At 39.8% G+C, this 22,565-nt stretch overlaps 1 protein-coding gene across 1 annotated transcript; it reads left to right on the top strand.

Annotated features, from left to right (window-relative positions):
• The first annotated feature begins 1,008 nt into the window (after positions 1–1,008).
• LOC113332464 lies at positions 1,009–1,494 on the top strand. The gene has a single exon (XM_026579001.1). The coding sequence runs from the start codon at positions 1,009–1,011 to the stop codon at positions 1,492–1,494; it is 486 nt and encodes a 161-aa protein (XP_026434786.1).
• Positions 1,495–22,565: the final 21,071 nt, after the last annotated feature.

Raw genomic sequence — 22,565 nt, 5'->3', positions numbered from 1 at the left:
AGAGATTTTGCATAATATCCGTGTCTCATTTCTTAATCTCACCGACTAAAAATTATCAGACCTTTATGTCTAAGATCATCAAGATTTAAGACCCTCGTTTCTATCAAATCAAGTTTTTCCATATTTCTCTTAGAGCTAGCACCATGGTGGAGGGTATTTTTTCCCTATCCCCTATATGTAGGGAAGGGATGGCACGTGGAAGGCAAGCTTGCAATGGAGGCGCCTCATCCCTTCCCTACATGAAACGGCTACTCAGTAGCCGTATAAATAGTGCAACACGACAATTGAGTAGTTGTATAAGTCAACTCGTTGACTTGACCGATACGGCTACTCAGTAGCCGTATCATAGGGTTAAGTCTTCAGAAGCGAGGTCGGCCTCCCCAGTTCATCTTCTTCTCTAGGTTTTCATCCTCTCAAACCCCTTTGAAGACCCTATTACCCCCTTACGATTTTCATATTGATTCACTGCGATTCGATGGCTTAAATTAAAAGGGTTTGATCGTTACTCCAAGGTGAAACAAATCCATTCTTCAATTTCGAATATCATCCAAAAAATCATCTAAGGTGAGTGATTCTAATGTTAGGGTTTCAATCGAATATGATTTTGATTTTGAATTTGATTTTGATGAAATTGGAGATATCAAGTTGGTTAGGTATGTAGCATGCAATTCACTAATGTAATGAAACCATATATTTAGTTTAACATCCATGATTAATTGTTGTGTTTCTTGATTTATGTTCAATGAAATGTTTGAAAATTAACATATGCAATTAAGAAAATTGATTGACTTGTATTTATGTATGGTATACACAAATTGATATTGTTTTTGTTGTTTGCAAAGGTTCATAATGAATCTAATGCGTGCTTATGTGAGAGTTAAATATGGAATCCATTTGGATTCCTCTAGTTATGAAAAAGAGAAAGCTTTGCTAATGTTTACACAACTATGTTTGGATGAATGATTGCGTATTATTAGACAACCTGTACCAAGGGAGGTACATATACGTATGGTAATAACGCGTGATCGAGTGTGGTATGATGCCAAAATGATGAATGATTATTTTACGCCCGAAACTGGTTATACCTCAAGACAATTCAAACAACGTCTAGGCATGAGGGAAGACTTATTCGAGAAATTGTTAGGAAAATTGCTTGAAGTTGATCCGGAATGGCATCAACGTCCAGATGCAACCGGTACTATGGGGCATTCTACTCATATGAAATTAGTTGCCATGATGAAATGTTTATGCAAAAGTACGCCAGCTGATAGTGTTGATGATTACACTCGTATGGGTGCAACCACAATATACATGTATCTAAAAAGATTTTTCCACACCATTTGCATGACTTTTGGAGAAAGATATTTGTGTGAACTCACTCCTGAAGATGTTCAGAGGTTGCTACAAGAGAATGCCGACCGAGGTTTTCCTGGAATGCTTGGTAGTGTTGATTGTATGCAATGGCCATGGAAGAATTGTCCGGTAGCTTGGTAAGGAACTTACCGGGGTAAAGATAAAGAGAGTAGTTTGGTATTAGAGGCGGTGGCATCATACGAGAGTAGTTAGGTGTAGTAAGAAGAAGAGAAAGAAGAAATCAATTGATGTAAAAGAAGAAGAAATTGATTTGGTGTGGTATGAGTAGAGAATTACAGTGGTATTTATAGAGGATTTTGAAAAAATGGTCGTTGGGATCCGACGGCGGAGAAGATAGAGCCGTTATTAATGATGGATGGCTAGGATCGGGTGTGAGAGAGGTGTGAATGAGAAAAGGTCAAACAAATAATTTTCCGAAACGGCTACTGAATTGTCGTGCAAAAAGTTACGGCTACTGGGTAGCTGTATCAACGACAATACGGCTACTCAGTAGCCGTGTGATTTCCCTTCCCTTCAGACGGGATCAGATGTGATCCTCCACTTAGAGAAGGGAAGGGATATCCCTTATATGTGGGATTTGGGAGACCATAGGGGTTGGGGTTTCGGTGTTTTCAAGGGAAATGGAGGGATAGAGAGGGGATAAACCCCTCTATAGTGCTAGCTTTTACAACATTTAATTTCGGATTAAGACTTATGATCAGATTCTTTCGGAATTATTTGAAGGATTATCGAAATGGATTTAAGCTTTAATCATTTCATTTGTTCTTTTCGACCTTCAAATAGGATATGCTGATATGCAGTCCATTCTTGTAAACTACAAGAAATTTATCAATACAAGTTGTCCAAATGCATAAACTGGCAAGGGTTAGGTATTGTGTCATGTAATCCTGCATCAAATTTGATGTTGTCGATACTACACTCTAAAAAGAAGCAAGCATGTTAAAATTAAGGTTACAATGGATCTGCAGTGAACCTTACAAAAGACTTGCAATGGTGTGTGAAAATAAAAGGCTAACAATGGTTCTACACTAAGAATTTGGCAGGAAAGACAATTTCCCTAAGCTGTGTGATAATGGGTGGTAGCTGTTGTTCAAGAGGCAACTATATAACACACTTTTGTTACCAAAGAGTAGAACTGCACCACGAGAAGCAGGTTCTTGCACGGATTCCTTTTTAAGAAACCAACATTACAATCCTTAATAGAAAAAACCTCGTTGCTCGAGGAAGATTAAGACTGAAGTCGAATCATTGCACTGATAGAGAGCAACTGATCACGAAATAGCATGGTCAGCAGCATACCACAAAACAGAATTTGTCAACAAACAAAGATTCATCGCTAAATCTTTATCAAAACATCCAGGGAAGTCTCTAACAAAGTATGGTACCCCTAGGTGATTCAAAACCTGTTTGAATGAAATTTTTGACCAGAAACAATTGAACTTAATAAGTAGTTTTTAAAATGACAAACGCTACAATGTATTACACTGTTAGAGAAAGAAAAAATTAGGAAATTTACAGGGTGGATCAATGATGTCACATAACATAACTCCAAGGCCTAAGCTCAAGAAATTTAGGTGTACTTATATTTTGTTGATGATTGAAATGAGCTCTGTGCTTTTATTCAACTTCATCATTCTTTGATGTAAGGGTATTCAAAGAATACCAAGACAAATTTTGGGTGTTGTTGTGCTTGATTATGTGAAAGGATGAATATAATGGAAATATGGATGAATACTTGAGGCGTGCTGGTGTGAGAAAAAACCAATAGAAAAATATATGCTATATATTCCCCTTGAACCAAATTTTCCACCATATAAACAAGTCCCAAAATTTCCGTTTTTTTTGCTTTGGGCTTTTAGTTTCCTCCATTCCCACAATAAAGCTTTATCGAGTCCATGAAAAACCTAGTTATCCTTGAGCCTGTCATGAAAAATATTCCAAACCTATTTTGTAGCCTCATAATTGACAAGAGTAGCCATGGAATCGAGACTGCAGGGAGACTGATCCTGGAAACGATTCTAACCGTCTAGCTAACTGGTGTAGAATGTTAGTACTAGAAATCACACAATGAATAAACTTCTCAAAGGAAGAGTTTTCTTTTCTCAAAAATCTGCCGATCTTCCTTACAAACGTGGCCATATATAGGCCTTATGGGATATGCCAATATCTTTTATGATTAATGCTAATAAAGAGGAAATCCTACTAAATATAATATCATGCCAATACTAGCAAGATATCTCTTATTTCCTAACAAAAATAACAAATAGGAAAATATTTAACGGATATTCTTTCGTCGATCCCTTCCTTCCAAGTAGGATTCTGCCATATCTTGCACTACATCATTCTCCCCGGGAAAGAGGAAATTCGCCCCCGAATTAGGCAGGGTAGAAAAATCATCATCAGACAAGTCGCCGTGGTAAGGAATGAGATGACGGACATTGAACACATCAGCAGTATGAATATGACTGGGAAGTCGCAAACGGTAAGCATTAGGATTGATCTTCTCAATAATTTCAAACGGACCAATCTTGCGAGGACCCAATTTGTTGTATGTGCCCGTAGAGAAACGTTCCTTAATAAGTACAGCCCAAACGAAATCACCTACCTCAAATTCAACGTGACGACGATGCTTATCGGCAGCCGTTTTGTACTTCGTAGAGGACGCCACCAAGTTTTGAGCAGCTTCGTCATGTATCTGCTGTAAGTGATGCACCAACTCATCAGCAGTGGCATGTACTCGTTGCAAATCTGGCACAGGCGCAAGATCAAGGGGTGAACGCGGATTAAATCCACAGACCACTTGGAAAGGGCTAAACCCGGTGCTCTTATGAATGGCTCTGTTGAAGGCAAATTCTGCTTGAAACAAATGCTTGTCCCATTGTTTAGTGTGAGAACCCACCAGGCTGCGAAGTATGTTCCCAAGAGATCGGTTAACAACCTCTGTCTGCCCATCCGTTTGAGGGTGATAAGCACTGCTGAATTTCAACTCCGTACGCAATAATTTCCAAAGAGACCTCCAGAAATGACTAAGAAATTTAGAATCACGGTCCGATACAATGGACTCTGGGAGACCATGAAGACGATACACGTGTTGAAAAAACAAAAATGCCACATGAACTGCATCCGTAGTTTTTTTGCAAGCTATAAAGTGCGCCATTTTGGAAAATCTGTCAACGACGACAAAAATAGAATCCATCCCATGTTGAGTGCGAGGCAAACCCACAACAAAGTCCATACTAATATCAGTCCAAGGCTTAGACGGAATTGGTAATGGCATATAAAGACCAGCATTTGTCGTAGAACCTTAGATACCTGACAGATATGACAACGAGAACGAAACGTTGTACCTCTAAACAAGCGCGGCCAAGTATGATGTTGAAACCCAACTGGAAGGTCTTGTCACGACCAAAGTGACCCTCGTTATGCAGTTCTTGAATGATACGTAACGCCAGCTACAGTCAGGAATGCAAGTCGAGTTCCCTGAAGAGAAAACCATCCAACAGCGAGAACTGGGTACTGTTGCCAGCATGCACAGCGTCCAGAATTGAACCAAAAGGGGTCAGTCTTGTATAAATCAGCAAAACGATCCAACCCAAGACCTCCGTCCGTAGTGGACGTTAGCAGACTTCGTCGACGACTGAGACCATCAGCCACACGGTTCTGAGTTCCAGCCTTGTGTTTGAGGACAAATGTGAAATCTTGTAGATAATTAGCCCATTTAACTTCGTGCATTCATCTTGTCTTGATTGCCGATGTGCTTGAGAGCATCATGGTCAGTAAACAACACAAATTCAGAATGAATCAAATAATGACGCCAGTGCTTAAGGGTTTGGATGATGGCATAAAACTCTAGTTCATACGTGCTGTAATTACGCTTAGCGCCATTTAATTTCTCACTAAAAAATGCGATCGGTTTGCTGGATTGGCTGAGGACTGCACCTATACCAACCTTAGAGGCGTCTGTATGAACCTCAAATGGTAAAGAAAAATTTGGTAACGACAGTATAGGGGCAGAACAAAGCTTCTCCTTCAGTAAGAGGAAGCTTGCTGTAGCTGCATCTGTCCAAGAAAACTTGCCATTCTTCATGCAATCGGTGATTGCTGCTGCAATAGTGCTAAAGTGGGGAAACTTCTATAAAAGGATGCGAACCCATGAAAACTCCTGGCCTCATGGATTGTTTGCGGACAAGGCCAAGTACGCACAGCATCAACCTTCGATTCATCCACGGAAATACCATCCTTGGATATGACGTATCCAAGAAACAAAATGCGATCTGTACCGAAGACACACTTCTTTGTAGCGGCAAAGAAATTTTGCTGGCGTAAGACCAAGAATGGTTTTAATACTTCATTCATGACACGCATAAACGTACTCGGAGCATTGGAGAGACCAAACGGCATCACCAACCATTCATAAAGTCCTTCCCTAGTTTAAAAGCGGTCTTCCACTCATCTCCAGGCCGTATACGAATCTGATGGTAGCCACTACGCAAATCCAATTTGCTAAAAATCGTAGCACCATGAAGCTGGTCCAGGATATCATCCAGACGAGGGATGGGAAAACGATACTTCACCGTAATCTTATTAATAGCACGACTGTCCACACACATGCGCCATGAACCGTCCTTCTTAGGAATGAGTAACGCCGGAACTGCACAAGGACTAAGACTCTCCCTGATGAGACCCTTGGCTAACACTCCCCTACCTGACGTTGTAGTTCCTCGTGTTCTCTTGGGCTCATACGGTAATGAGCTCGATTAGGGAGAACCGATCCTGGTACTAAGTCTATCCGGTGCTGAATAGCTCGAGATGGAGGCAACCCATCCGGAAGGTCAACGGGAAAAATGTCTGCAAAGTCCGATAATACTCCCTGGATACATGACGGAACCGCCACAGTCGACGCAGATGCAAGAGAAAGGCCACACAGGATGAACACAATACCCTCATCCATCATCTCGGTCTCAAACGTACGCCAAGACAGAAAATTGGAAGCCAGATTAGAGAGTGGTTTGTGCACAGTTTTCCTTGGCAGGTACTAACGTGACGCGAGTCGATTTGAACAAGAATGAATATGTGTTTAGTTTACCATTGTGAATTACCTCCCTGTCGTATTGCCAAGGTCGTCCCAATAGCAGATGACAAGCATCCATAACCACGACATCACACCACAAAGCATCCTCGTATACAGAACCAATGGAAAACTTCACAAGACAACGTTTGGAAATAGTTACCTCCGAACCTTTACTCAGCCAGTGAAGAGAGTACGGACTAGGATGTTTCTCTGTCGATAACTTGAGTTTTCTCACAGCCTCTTCAGACACCACGTTCTCACAGCTGCCTGAGTCAATGATCATTCGACAGACTTTTCCTTCTATGGTGCACGTTGTCTGGAAGATGTTCTTTCTGAGCCATGACTCGTCAGTGTCAACCTTCGGCGTCAGGAACGATGGTCGAGAAATCATCAAGCAGTCACCTTGGTCTCCCCGGCAGAAATACTTCATCGAACTCAGTTGATGTCTCCTCCGCATCAGCAATATATCATCAGCAGCAGTCGGCTCTACAAGTAAAGCTTTGCCGGGTCGACCAGCCTTACGACAATCGTTTGCCAAGTGACCAGGATCACCACAACGGTAGCATTTAGGACCAGGCCTTTGAGACGTACTAACATTCTGTTGAGCGGAAGCAATCTGTGAAGGAGTAATAGTAGGACGGCCAACAGCTGCTCTAATTGACTTACGGGATAATTGTTTTTCCAAACGCAGAGCTCGTTGGTGAACCTCAGACACAGAAAAATAATCAAACATATTTAGTGTGTCTTGGAAAGTCTCACGTAGACCACCTATATAGCGGGAGACAAGCTGATCATCGGTGTCTGTAATACCTGACCGAGTGACCAAATCATAGAACTCTTTTGTATATTCATCAATGGAACGAAAACCCTGACGAAGGTTTTGTAAACGAATATACAGTTCTCTGGTATAGTTAAATGGCAAAAAGGCTGAACGCATACACTTTTCAAGCCTTGCCCAGGAAGAAATAGGAGTTTTACCTTTTTGAATCCGGGAAGCTTTCAGTTGACGCCACCAAACAGCAGCCCTACCCCGAAAGCGTGTAGCCACAAGCGGAACCACTCGATCATCAGGAACCCTCTTAAATTCCAGAACTTCCTCCACAGTAGAAAACCAGTCGATACAATCCTCTGGTGTCAACCCGCTACCATGAAACTCAGGAATTTCGATGCGGAATGATGATTCCCAACTCCTAGATTCACGCTCACGCCCAGCAAAAGGGTTATCAGTATCATTATCGTCATCGGCATCAGATGAATTGGACTCATCAATAGGAGGATGACGGCGCTCATGTCGTTGTAACAGGGTTGCTACCTGACCGGCGAGCTGCTCAACCGTGCGTGATAGTTCATCGTATCTCGTTCTCTCCATTACCTCCTCAACTAAAGCCTCGCGAGGACCACCCTGACCTCTACCACGAACCATGTTGGAAGGATCGATACCCAGTTTCTGAATACCAAATGGTGTAGAATGTTAGTACTAGAAATCACACAATGAATAAACTTCTCAAAGGAAGAGTTTTCTTTTCTCAAAAATCTGCCGATCTTCCTTACAAACGTGGCCATATATAGGCCTTATGGGATATGCCAATATCTTTTATGATTAATGCTAATAAAGAGGAAATCCTACTAAATATAATATCATGCCAATACTAGCAAGATATCTCTTATTTCCTAACAAAAATAACAAATAGGAAAATATTTAACGGATATTCTTTCGTCGATCCCTTCCTTCCAAGTAGGATTCTGCCATATCTTGCACTACATCACTAACCAAACGGTCTTGGCTCAGGTTTGTATTTCCTTCAGATATTGCAGGGTTTTGTAAATAAGGAAAGAATCTCAGCATATCATTTTTGTCAATTGCAGAAAAAAGGTATTAGATCAACTTCCGAATGACCTCTTCTGATTTTTGGTATAAACAAAGAGTAGTTGCGGTGGAAGCACATTCTATATTTTTGTTTATTTGGTTATTTTTTGGGTGGTTTTAATGCAGAGACTTCGGGGACTGTTTCAGGCACTTCGATGCATTGGTGATTTGGTTGCCAGGCATCCACAATATCGTGATGTTTTAGCAAGTAAAATGCTTAGGGAGGAACCAAATGCAGAACTTGCTCTTAATTCGATTCTTCTGACGATCTTGCGAACTTCCGATACGCAAGAATTTATGGCAGCTGATTAGTGCAAAATGATGCATCAGAAGTGTAGCTGGTTATATCTTCTTATGTTGCTGGTGGTTGGCTGATATGTCATAAAATGCGTTTGCAATTTATAAATTGAACTTTGTTTACTTTGTTACAGATAGTACACATATTACTTGAACCGAGCAAGTACAAACTGATCATGTGGTGATTAAACCCACGAGCAAGTACACATATTAATGAATTATGTTGTCTTCATGTACACCTATGACAAATGATTCCTAATCATCTTTTCATCTTATTATTTATTATTTTTTTTGTTTATTATAATCAAACCAATCCCCTTTTTAGTATTTTTTATTATTTTGCTGAACCAAATAACTTATCAATTACACAGCTCTCTGTGGGAACGATCCTTACTACCGATATATTATTTATTTAATTAGTGGGAAATATCTCGATTAATTTGTTGTGGTTACGACACGCAAAAATCTATTGAAACGTGTGATATGAGCACAATCTTAAGCACATATCTCGTGATACGTTAACTGAGTTCGCAGTCGCTTAGTCTTTCCTTGACCCATATCTTACAGGGTGAATCGCAACAAACACAGATTGTTAGATCTTTTCGTGTTTGCCTGCTCTGATACCAATTGAAAAAACGAGTGTACCGAAATATACCACAATCTTAAACTTTTCCATCTATAAGTTCTCTTACCGAAAGTGATTGTCTATGCACTGAGTGGAGACAATACAATAATACAATGAATCGGTATTCACACTTTGAGAACATTTATACTAGGACATTCCAGCCGTAAACTTTCCTGTAACTTTTCTTGTTTTTTCTCCTTTCAATTACGTCTGGATTTTCAGCCGAAACTCCTCCCGGATGTTTTACTCTTATTCCTCCATACATCCAAGTCCAACCAACTCAGCGCCCCTTACTTCTCATCATCACTGGTGACCACCTTCCAACTCCGTCATATCGAAGCAACAGCAAACCAACTCCTTCATCGGCATCAATCCTCACTTCCATGGTCGAGACTCAACTGCAAACTCGAGCTCTGCCTTTACAACACCATTGTTGCAATCACCATCCGCCATCGCTACCGCCAACCATTCATGTCTTCACCATCAACCACAGCACAAAACCCTTGTCACTACCAGCATTAAGAAAGATCAGTCTCGAGCTCATTTCAATCATGGCAAAACCATCAAACCAATTCTCTGATCTTCTCAGGCTCGAGTCTCAACCTTACCAGCATTAATCTTCCATCGTTGCTGCCGTTATCTATCAACTCCATTCTCGGCCTCGTATCCAACCCAAACCTTCTCTGATCTTTCCCGAACTCTTCTCAACCCGTTAACATTAAACCACAGACCATCATCATCCTACGACTCCATTAACTCTCTGTTCACAACATCTCGAACCCGATCACCGATCAATACTGCCATCACTCACGTTACCATGGCAACACACGTTCTATTGATCTCTGCTGTGCTCGTGAATCATAGCCAGATCCATCTCGTCCTAGTCACCTCTGTCAACAGATCCCTGCACTCGCTCACCGAGAACAGCAACAGTTCGTCATCATTGTCTCGACTGATTTCTCCCCAAACTCGAGCACCACTGATTTGTGGAAATCAGGCTCTTACCCAAGCTTTGCATCACCTTCAGTAACCCAATGATTCCTTCAGAAGATCGAATACCACTTCTCCAAAATCCATCACAATCGTGATCATCAGCAGCATCTGAAACTCTTCCCTGAACTGGTCTTGATATGGAAGTGAAAAAGAAGATGGCAGCCTTGAGTAATTAAGCCGGGTGCCCTTAACATATTTTGAATTCTGGCTTCCCCCCCCCCCAGTAAATGACATGACTCCCTCGATCAATTCCTTTGAAACTTGATTGCCCCTTAACAGAATGACTACCCCTTAACGTTCAATTCGGGTGTCAATAACACTTGCCTTTTTATGCTTCCAGGTTCTTGTTTTGCTCGTAACTTCTTGCGTACGAACTCGGAATGACTCCATTCTTTCGCCATTTACTTCGTCTTTTCGTCCTCTTCGAGATGATATCAAGGACTCCTAGATATGAACGAGCTCTACTTGGTTTTTGGCCCTTCTCCACTTGTCGCTAACTTCTTTTATTGCACAATTACGTGCAAATTCACTTCTTTCGGATGATTCACCAAATGAAATATAAATTAGAGAAAACAAGAGTAAAATACAATAACTTGCAAGAATATATAACAATTACTAGCATGGATTAGGCACTAAATATATGCAAAATATGCACTTAACAAATTTCCCCACACTTGATTTTTGCTAGTCCTCGAGCAAACTACCTAAACTAAAATACAACAACTCCATGTCGTCGAGGATACGGTTGCACTTAGCATGTGCAACAGGTCTTTAAACCCCTAGGTGTCCCTAGTGGACGAGTTATAGTCTCGTGAGGGTTTACCAGAGATATACCCACAAAACCTGCTCCAACTTCAAAGCATTCCAGCTTCCCAAGCATCCAAAGAGGTATGAGGACATAAAGTTTCTGCATGCTAGTAATAAGAAGTTTGAAATATCAAAGAACATATTCTCATTCTTAAATGTTGAGTGAGAAGTAACCACACCATAATGAGAGAACGCGTGTTTGAGAGCGACCAGTAAGCATTTCGCCTCGACTTCTGCCTCACTTAAAAGGATTTTATGATAATTGCACTCAATAAGATGGTTTTTTTATGGGTCTCACATGTGTGCAGGTAGGAATGAAGAGAGAAATCCTACACACGTTGAATGGGGGAAAACCTTCCGAAATAATTTCTGGAGACTCCACAAAATCGTAAAAAATAAAAGACTTTTTCTGATGATCTAAGAAAGGAAATCAACCACTATTATCGAGGATGAGAGTACCTACCACCTTCACATCTGATTGCAATGATGATAAAACCACTCTCACAACATCCAATTGAAACGTCTTCGATCGGCTCGTCTTCTTCATCTTCTTGGTCTTCGTCTTCAACTGTTGATGATAAACTCTTGAACTTCGTAGAACTCTGACAATTTGTAACTTTTTTCCTCTATTCCTTGTTGCTTGAAACTTCCTTATAGATTTTTTCTTCCCCATGGCCTTATTGAACAAATAACAACCTAAATGCAAATCTTTTTGTATTTTTTTTTTTTTTTTTTTTTTTTTTTTTGGCAACAAGATTGCAACTATAAAATAATGACGAAATTAAAATAACATGGCCATGAAAGAAGTACTTTACCACTTTGATCTTCACAACTTGTATTGTCTTTGTATCATAAACTTCAATAACTCTCATCTTTTAATTTTCTTCGCTCTTGTAAATAAGTCTTTATACTTAGATATAGAATTCCGCTCCTTATGTGTAAGTCTCCAACATGTATATAAAGATCTGCTCATTGTATGTTGCTTTACTTGGATATGAAATTTTCTCTTACTCGTATTATTGCTTGTAAACCTCAAACGTTCCTTGTAGATTTTGATGTCGCTCCTTGTTGATGATGATGGTGTTTCTATGCACTAGTGGAAAATGGAAGTTAAAACACTATCAAGACAGGAGGTAATATCATCAAAAACGACTTTGTTCATCAGTTGGAATCTGGGAGTGGTTTTTTCCGAAACGACTGTGTCTCACAGAAGTTGAACTCTTTAAAAATACGACTTCCTCTGACAGACAATTGATAACACTGACATTCACAGTGGTGATGGTTTATCAAAGTGATTGTAGTAGTGGTAAAAAGGGGTCTTTTCAGACTTGTGAAGAAAACAATTTTTTTTAGATTTAAATTAAACACACAAATAAATAAAATAGTTCAAACCTTTAGAGAAAAACACCAAGACTTGGATTCCACCATTGACCCATTATTTGATAAATTCTAATAATTAATATTCATGCAATTTTTCTTTTAGAGTGATTCTAATATTATGCCTTTTGTAGATTTTTGAAGTAATAAATGTAAACACCAAGCATGAAACATCAAGAGTCTTAAACTAAGCATGCTCCATCAAATGAATCACAATTATTCAATAAAAATCAATTTTTCAATTAAAATTCCATGCAAATAATCATGTAATAATATTGCAAATAAATAATAAAGTTAGAATTATACCATAAATAAGGACCAATGGCTTCCTCCGTCGCCTTGGCTAATGGGTTTAGCTCCTCATCCCAAAAACACTCACAAGATAAATTCATGGCTAAAATAGGTGTTCTTATTGATGAATAAGATGAAAAAGGAATTTGCAACGCTGTAGTGGTGTTACAGCGCCACTGTTACAAAAGAGTATGGTAATTTAAGACTGCTGTAAACGATAACTATCTACTGCTGTGAAACAACGACATTGGTATGAAAATAAGTCTGCTGAAGAACGACTGACTCTGCGAGTCTGTTCTTCGTGTTCTTCAGAAGCTTTAATGGCAGCAGCAGCAGCAGCGTTGTCTCCTCTATAATTGCTTCTCCTAGGCTCTCATCGACTCTAAACTCTCTCCTAAAGGTTTCTAACCCTTCTATGACTTGAACCCTCTCTTATAAGTCTTTTAATCCCCAAAATCTCTACTGAATCCGACTTTTTCTTTTCTTTTTCTTCTCGGCGCTGTTGAGAGAATAATCACCTCTTCAGTGTTTGTACGCGTCTGTTAGCTATAAAATAGGTACCAAACTCTTCTTAAGACGTGAACAAGACTAAATACATTAATTTCCAGCGTCAAACTCTCCCAAATATCTCTCACAAATCTTTGAAACTTGAACAGAAAGTACGTGTCCTGTTTGAACTTTGATTACTTCTCCCGGCCATTCCAGCCCAATTGGTTGGGTCCAATTGATTGTATCAGGCCTGTTTAGTCTGCAGAGTCCATACGTACCAAATACAAGCAATTGAATCTCCTAAAATCACGTCCAAATCGATCTTCAAATCTGCCAGACGCTGCATGCATTTTCCCCCCTGCCATTTTTTTAATTCAAAACGTGAAGAAGTGGTTGCCCTTATCCTGTGCTGTTTCTTCCCTTTAGGCAGCTGCCTGGAAATAGGTCACCCTTAGTAATTAGGTTACCCCTTATCCAAAATCAAGGTCCGTATAGCAATGTCCTCTGAGGCATTTTTTTCCGCACTTTTTTTCAGGTTCCTCCCGGGGTATTTCTTGGGATACTTCCGGTACACCTTCTGAGGCGCTTCCGTACGTTTAACAACTGAGGGTCCAGATGCCACATTTTTAGCCAAATTCGCCGCAAGAGATTATTTTCCAAAAACACCTACAAATACATAAAATAACCAAATAAGTACAATATCGAGTACTAACAATATATACAAATGAGCTATATTAGACACATAAATGCGTCTATCAATACCCCCAAACTTATTATTTGCTAGTCCCGAGCAATCAAATAGAAAATAAAATCCTAACTCACTGTCGCAGGCATCGTCGATTGCATTTAGCGTATGCATTAAGCCTTTAAACCCCTAGGTGGCCCTAGTGGCCGAGTTATAGTCTCGGGAGGGCTTACCAGAGATATACCCACAAAACCTGTACTCCAGACCTTAGCTATCTACGCAGAACCTTGGAAGGCACTAAAGAATCTCCTTGGTTGGCATACTTATTGACTACAGGAAGAAGTACCCTGATGCGAAATTCCAATTTTGTACACGAGTTTGCACTCAAGCATACTAAAATTCATATAAAGTGACAGAGCTCTACTCAGATAGTTGCACTATGGACATCATATTCGGAGTCAAAACTAATCACATGGATAGATCAAGAAGATGGATATAGAAAACATAGATGGTTTTGATGTTTACTAAGTGAACGACGTTTCCCATATCTGTCTGAAGGCCTCCGCCAAAATGAACCTATCCTAATGGATTGAGATACTAGTCTGACTAATATCAACACACTGGCATATACAAGGGTACCAGTGGTCGATAACCTAACTCTAGGTCAACACAACTGGCATATACAAGGGTACCAGTGGTCGACTTTATTGAATTTATTCCTTTTGGTCAAATGGTCTGGTCTCAATTTTTTTTTTTTTTTTTTTTTTTTTTTTTTACTTTTGGTAACTACCATTTTTTTTTCATTTTTTTTTTTTTTTTTTTCATTCTTTTTTTCAACTTTTTTTTTTTTTTTCATGGTATCTCAATCACTCTAATTCACCCTAGCATTGGTAACAACTTGAATCGTGGGCCCCACCTATCACTTAGAGAAACATAGTTTAAAAACAAAATAAAAAAAAATAGAAGTGAAAAGGACTCAACGAGATATGGTGAAACTATCATGTTATTTCTAACACCTGAGCTCTGTGCTTTTATGAATAGACTCTTTAGATGTTTCCATCTAATCAGATTGGTTCCTCAAACTCCTACAATCAAAATGCTTCCATCCACTTAGATTAGTTAGTGCAATCCTCAATAGGCATAAATTTCTAGGCTCTGGAGTTTATTTATTGCAACTAAAAGCTAACAAAAAGTTTCTTCCCCACCCCCAAACTTAAATCTAACATTGTCCTCAATGTTTCTCATGAAAGAACAGTACCAAGAATATAAGTAACATGAGGAAATAGTAAAGAGAGAGTTCGGAAAGATAGTACCTGAGTGAAGTGAAACCAAAAACTGAATATAAAATTATACAACATACAAATCACCTCGATGGTCAATCAAGGGTAAACAGGGTCCTCCAGAGGGACCTCCTCAACATCATTGTAGGAAAAGGCTCTAAAAAGGGCTTCAATCGCTGACCGTTAACCTTTGAAGAACTACTACCATCCAGTGTCTCGATTCAACAGCTCCATGAGGAAAAACAGTACGGACCACAAAAGGACCGGTCCACCGAGAGCGCAGTTTCCCGGGGAATAGATGCAAACGAGTGTCATACAGAAGAACTTTTTGACCTGGAGAAAATGACTTCCGTAATATGTTTCTATCATGCACAAGTTTCATTTTGTTCTTATACTCCTTCGCACTATCGTAAGCATCTATACGAATCTCGTCCAACTCATTGAGCTGGAGTTTCCTATGGGCTCCTGCCTTGTCAAGTGAAAAATTTAGCTGCTTAACAGCCCAATAAGCTCTGTGTTCTAACTCAACAGGTAAGTGACATGCCTTGCCATAAACAAGCCGATAAGGCGACATTCCAATGGGGGTCTTAAACGCAGTACGGTAAGCCCATAAGGCATCAGTAAGCCTAGACGACCAGTCTTTCCGATTAGGATTAACTGTTTTCTCTAATATACGTTTTATCTCCCTATTGGAAACCTCTACCTGACCACTAGTCTGTGGATGATACGGGGTAGCTATCTTATGTGTAATACCATATTTCTTCATCAGAAGTCTAAAAGTCCCATTACAAAAGTGCGACCCTCCATCACTAATTATAGCTCGCGGTGTACCAAAACGTGTAAGTATATTTTTTCAAGAACTCAATCACAACCCTATGGTCATTGGTTTTACACGCAACCGCCTCAATCCACTTAGAGACATAGTCTACGGCGACAAGGATGTATAGGTTACCAAAAGAATTAGGAAACGGACCCATAAAGTCAATACCCCACACATCAAAGACCTCAACAATTAAAATAGGGTTCAAGGGCATCATGTTCCTACGGGAAATGGTTCCTAATTTCTGGCATCGTTCACAAGTAACGCAGTAACTGTGGGAGTCTTTAAACAACGAAGGCCAATAGAATCCACACTGCAATATCTTAGCAGCAGTTTTCTTAGCACTAAAGTGACCCCACAAGCATGATCATGACAAAAGGAAATAATACTGGACTGGTCACTCTCAGGTATACATCTCCTAATAATCTGGTCTGGGCAATACTTAAACAAATAAGGATCATCCCAAAAGAAGTGCTTAACCTCAGCTAAAAATCTAGAACGATCTTGTTTACCCCAATGTTGGGGCATTCGACCAGTAACAAGATAGTTCACTATATTCGCATACCAAGGTAATTGGGTAACAAAGAACAATTGTTCATCAGGAAAGCTATCCCTTATAGGAAGGGAATCATCTGGGGAACTAACAACTAGCCTAGACAAGTGATCTGCTACAACATTTTCGGCACCCTTTTTGTCTCTAATGTCTGGAGAAAACTCTTGCAACAACAGAATCCACCTAATCAATCTAGGTTTAGTATCCTTCTTAGACAAAAGATATTTTAAAGCAGCATGATCAGTATATATGATGATCTTAGAACCTAAGAGATAGGGTCTAAACTTGTCTAAGGCAAACACAATGGCTAATAGTTCCTTCTCGGTAGTGGTATAGTTCAACTGGGCATCATTCAGAGTTTTGCTAGCATAGTAAATCACATGAAGTAACTTATTTTCTCGCTGACCTAGCACAACACCAATAGCATAATCTGAAGCATCACACATGATCTCAAAGGGTAGGTTCCAGTTGGGTGCCTGGACTATGGGGGCGGTAGTGAGTAATGACTTAAGCTTCTCAAAAGCCTCTAAACAAGCATCATCAAAAACAAACTTAACATCTTTTGCAAGCAAATTGCAAAGAGGTCTAGACATCAAGCTAAAATCCTTAATGAAACGACGATAAAAACCAGCATGTCCTAAGAATGACCTAATATCTCTTACGGTTTTTGGGACCGGTAAAGTTTTAATAAGGTCAACTTTGCTCTATCCACCTCTATACCCTTTGAAGATACAATATGCCCTAGAACAATTCCTGAACGAACCATAAAGTGACATTTCTCCCAATTAAGCACTAAATTCTTTTCCTTACACCTAGTCAAAACTAATGACAAATGATGCAAGCACTCATCGAAAGACGAACCAAACACTGAAAAATCATCCATAAAGACCTCTAAGAACCGTTCTACCATGTCAGAAAATATGCTCATCATGCAACGCTGAAAAGTCGCAGGGGCATTACATAGCCCGAAAGGCATGCGTCTATACGCAAAGGTACCAAAGGGACAGGTAAAAGTGGTTTTCTCCTGGTCTTCTGGGGCAATAACGATCTGATTATATCCAGAGTAGCCATCTAAAAAGCAGTAGTGACTATGTCCAGCTAATCTCTCTAGCATCTGGTCGATGAAGGGAAGGGGAAAGTGGTCCTTCCTAGTGACCTTGTTCAATTTCCTATAGTCAATACAAACACGCCAACCCGTGGTCATTCGGGTCGGGATTAACTCATTGTTATTATTCTGGACTACAGTAATACCAGATTTCTTGGGAACAACCTGAACGGGGCTGACCCACTTACTGTCTGAAATAGGGTAGATAATCCTGCATCTAATAGCTTAAGAACCTCAGTTCGAACTACTTCTTTCATATTGGGGTTTAGTCGACGTTGCATCTCCCTAGAAGGTTTGGTGTCTTCCTCTAAATAGATCTGATGCATACAAACAGTAGGACTTATACCCTTAATGTCTGCTATGGTCCACCCTAAAGCTTCCTTGTTGTTTTGAATGACGGTTACTAGCCTACTTTCCTGATCTATATCCAAGTCGGAAGAAACAATCACAGGTAAAGTCTCAGACGGGCCTAAAAACACATACTTCAGGGTATCTGGCAATGGTTTTAGGTCCAACTTAGGAGGCTCTTCTAAAGAAGGAACTAGGGTAGACTTAGAAACTGGTAGTGGTTCGAACTTAGGTTTCCATCCATTACTAGTATCTAACAAAGGGGTTGAATCTAACAAAGCATTCACCTCATTAATTACATTATCATCATCAAAATCAATCCCAAAGTGAGCTAGGCATTTTTCTAATGGATCTTCTAACAAAGTGTTTGGTAATGACTCCTCGACTAATGTTCCTATCATGTTCACCTCTTCTACATTCGAGTCATCTAGTTCAGAGGGTAGCTTACTAATATTAAAAATATTCAGCTCAATAGTCATATTACCAAAAGACAAATTCATAATACCATTTCGACAGTTAATGATCGCATTGGATGTAGCTAAAAACGGGCGACCTAAAATCACTGGTATTTGGTTCTCTGGGTCAGGGACAGGTTGGGTATCTAGGATAACAAAATCCACTGGATAAATAAACTTGTCAACCTCTATGAGAACATCCTCGATCACACCACGAGGAATTTTAACGGACCTATCAGCTAACTGAAGTGTCATGGGTAGGTTTCATCTCACCAAGTCCTAGCTTAAGGTACACATGATATGGAAGTAAATTCACACTGGCTCCTAAGTCAAGCAAAGCTTTCTCAACACGGTACTTACCTATTGTACAAGCAATGGTAGGGGACCCTGGGTCTTTATACTTAGGAGTAGTGGTATTCTGAATAATAGAACTCACATGACTAGCTATGAAGGCTTTCTTCTGGACACTGAGCTTACGCTTTCGCGTACACAAGTCCTTAAGGAACTTGGCATAAGAGGGAATCTGCCTAATTGCATCTAATAATGGAAGGTTGATATTAACCTGCTTAAAAACCTCCAATATATCATTAAAGTTGGACTCCCTCTTAGTCGGAACTAGCAGCTGTGGGAATGGGGCTCTGGGAACAAAGCCGGGCTCAACAGGACCCTCATTGGTCTCTTGGAGACTCTATCAGTCTCCTCATTTTCTGGCTCAGCAGGGTGAACTACAGCATGTTCACTATCAGGCATGGCAACCTTGTTGTCAACTTTCTTTCCACTCCTAAGGGTTGTGACAGCATTCACATGATTGTACGATTTCTCTCCTTTTGGGTTGGGATCAGTACGACTAGGGAACCTTCCATCTTCTCTCTCACTTATGAACTTAGCTATTTGTCCTACTTGAAGTTCTAATTTGGCAAGACTCTGGGAATTATTCTTCAATTCTTGCCTAGTTTCTTGTTGAAAGCTCATGTGGTTCTTTGTTAGCATTTCATGGTTATTTGCTAACATAGTGAGAGTATCCTCTAAGGTAGAGATCTTTTTCTCGGAAGTGTTCTGAAACTGGGTTTGACCTGAAGAGTTCTTAAAACCAAAACCTGGGGGAGGCTGAGAATTGCTAGACTGGCCTTGACTCTGGCCTTAGACCAAGAGAAATTAGGATGGTTTCTCCAACCAGGGTTGTAGGTTTCTGAGTATGGGTCAAACTTCTGACGGTTCTCAAACCTAGCATTGTTATAGACAGCATGGGCTTGCTCTTCACTAACCTGACCTTCCCAAAATGAATTATCGGGCTCTATTCCACAACTAGAGACTTGAGAGGCTCTATTAGGTTCAACAAGGGACCTATTTTTAGACTGACCCATTTCAAAGCTTCTAACCTTCTGGATAAAGCAGCAAACTTAGCATCTGACCAAAACTGTATCTACCACATTGGTGCTACTTCTATTGACCAAGAGTCTTTTAGGGGGTTCAACACAAGATTCCCACTGTTGGGATTTTTCAGCGATAGCTCCTAAGAAGGTAAAAGCATCATCAGCATTTTTACTAGTGAACTCACCAGCGCACATAGACTCAACCATGGCTTTGGTCGAATAGTCTAAACCATCATAAATAATCTGTACAAGTTTCATATTATCAAATCCATGGTGAGGACACTGAGATAGGAGATCATTGAATCGCTCTAAAAACCTATAAAGAGACTCTCCCTCTTGTTGCACACTAGCACTAATTTTCTGCCTAACAGCTGCAGTTTTATGCTTAGGGTAGAATTTCATATAGAAGGCAGCGATAAGTTCCTGCCATGTTTCTATGGATTCAGACGGTAGGTTGTTAAGCCAGGTCTTGGCTTTATCTCTCAAGAAAAGGGAAACATCTTAAGTTTCAAGACTTCATCAGTAAGGTCCTTTATCCTAATTGTCCCACAGATTTCCTCAAAGTCCCTAATATGAAAATAAGGGTTCTCATCATCTTTTCCTAAGAATATAGGGATCATCTGAAGAATACTAGGTTTTATCTCAAAATTAGCCGTAGTGGCTGGCAATTTAATGCATGAAGCTCGGTTGGTCCTAGTTGGGAACATGTAATCTTTCAAAGTTGCCATCGCTGGCACAACAAAAGTACTAGGGGTACTATCCTCACAAAGAGACAGATTCTCAAAACAGAAGTTTCCAAAAACAGGGCTCTCCAAAGAAAAGTCTTCGAGCTCCCTGCTTAAATCAGAAGAACTACTAGGTTTTTCGCTAATCAATCGACACTACGGGAAAAATCATCATTGACGACACAAGATAAGAGTTGCAGTACCTCTACGACAACTCCATTTCATGCATTGTGGAACGGGGGTATTGTAGAAAGTCCAAGTTTTTCTACAATGGATGACAAGTGTTGTAAAGGGTGATGTGATTCATGGTTCGACAATAGTTTGTCAATGTTGTGATTCTCTTTCGATTTTTTTTGATAACCTAACACAACTCTTGCTTGTATTGTAGAACAATCGTGGACAACATAAGTAGCATATCGTAGAAACATATACAACAACAACTACAAGTATTATGAATAATATTTGCACAACACTTGTATGAATTGTCGAACTATCTTGGACAACACAAACTTATGTTGTAAAGTAAATGAAAACCTTTTCACAATATCTGGCTTGTATAGTTGAAAACTGAAAGACAACATCTATTAATATTGTGTATACTAGTGTCATTACACTTGCTAGAGTTGTAGAACATTCTGTCACAACATTTGTCTTGTGTAGTCATAATATCTAACACAAAATCCCTAGAGGTTGTAATATTTGAAGTAACAACATTTGTTACAAGTTGTGTGCATAAAACTATTTTGAAAAAAAAAATCATAGCTGAAATGGAATTTCAGAAAATAATTCACTTTCACATTAACCTACCAGTGTAATACATTTACATTCATTCAAGTTAACCTGCCAGTGTTAAACACACATTCAAAAAATGGCAGTGATATAGATGTTTGGTTTCAAACCTCAGAAACCTCTCCTCAAATACATGTCCATCAGAAGTTTCAAGACTATCCCTCTCACTTCATGTTTAATTGAATCAAAATACCTAATCAGATTTTTGCATTAAAACAATAAGATCCTTGGAATCACTCTCATCAGAGCTATCATCACTCGGCTCTTCTTTCTTTTTGGCTGCAGGTGCAGGGATTTCTTTGCTACGACAGCCTGCAGGGCTTTCTTTGATGCCCAGATGTAGCAGCGTTTGTCCTACGGGGAAAGCGCTGGTTCTGGGGAAAGTTTTTCAAGTTTTCTGCAAAAGGAACATAGGAGAATGATCTTAGTGAAACGCCAAATCAAATGACACCATATTTTCACTATCTCGAGGACAGACCAATACAATTATAGTTCTGATCTTTCCAAGTCAACTAGTAGATTAACCCTAATAAATCTAAAATCTGTTATTGGATTAGACTTTAAATCAATGACCCAGAAAAAATAAAGATAAACATCACTACAAAGAAGAAAAACTAGATACATAAATGTAAGGAAAGCATAACAGACCTGAAGAGCGCGGCAGACATTATCAAACTCAGGATCAAATTAGGCTTCTCCTTCACAGTGACAAGCTCAAGGACAATGCGACAAGATTGGTCTTCAGGGTTGATTATAGGCAACGCAAGAGATCCACGAACTTCATGATCAATCGCTCCAGCTAAAAATAGAACAAGACAAGCCATGGAATCAGGGACAAGTTCATTGCTCGCAGTACAGAACATGGCATCAATCCCACTTCTCTTTATCAGTCAGAGTAAACACTGTCTCCAAATTCCTTCTTACAAATCACTAGTCATCAGCACAAACCAAACCTTCCTCTACTCCATCCTTTTTTTTGTTATACCCTCCTTCAAATCTATTAGGGCTGCGGCTACGGCTGCGTCTCCTGCTTCTTGTGCCCCACCCAGTTTTCAGCGACATAGTTTATGCTGGAACGGGAGCAGCACAGCTACAAGGACAACTCAGAGATCGTCTATACAACAATCCAACAACATTTATCCAGGAAACTTATCACTAAACAATACAATGTTTTCTAACTTTTACCCTTCAGGTTTTTGTCATAACCCAAACACACAGATCAAATAACGAGATGGAGCAAC

This window comes from Papaver somniferum, unplaced genomic scaffold (assembly GCF_003573695.1).
Source record: "Papaver somniferum cultivar HN1 unplaced genomic scaffold, ASM357369v1 unplaced-scaffold_131, whole genome shotgun sequence".
Taxonomy (NCBI): domain Eukaryota; kingdom Viridiplantae; phylum Streptophyta; class Magnoliopsida; order Ranunculales; family Papaveraceae; genus Papaver; species Papaver somniferum.
This window is presented reverse-complemented; position numbering and strand designations above follow the sequence as displayed.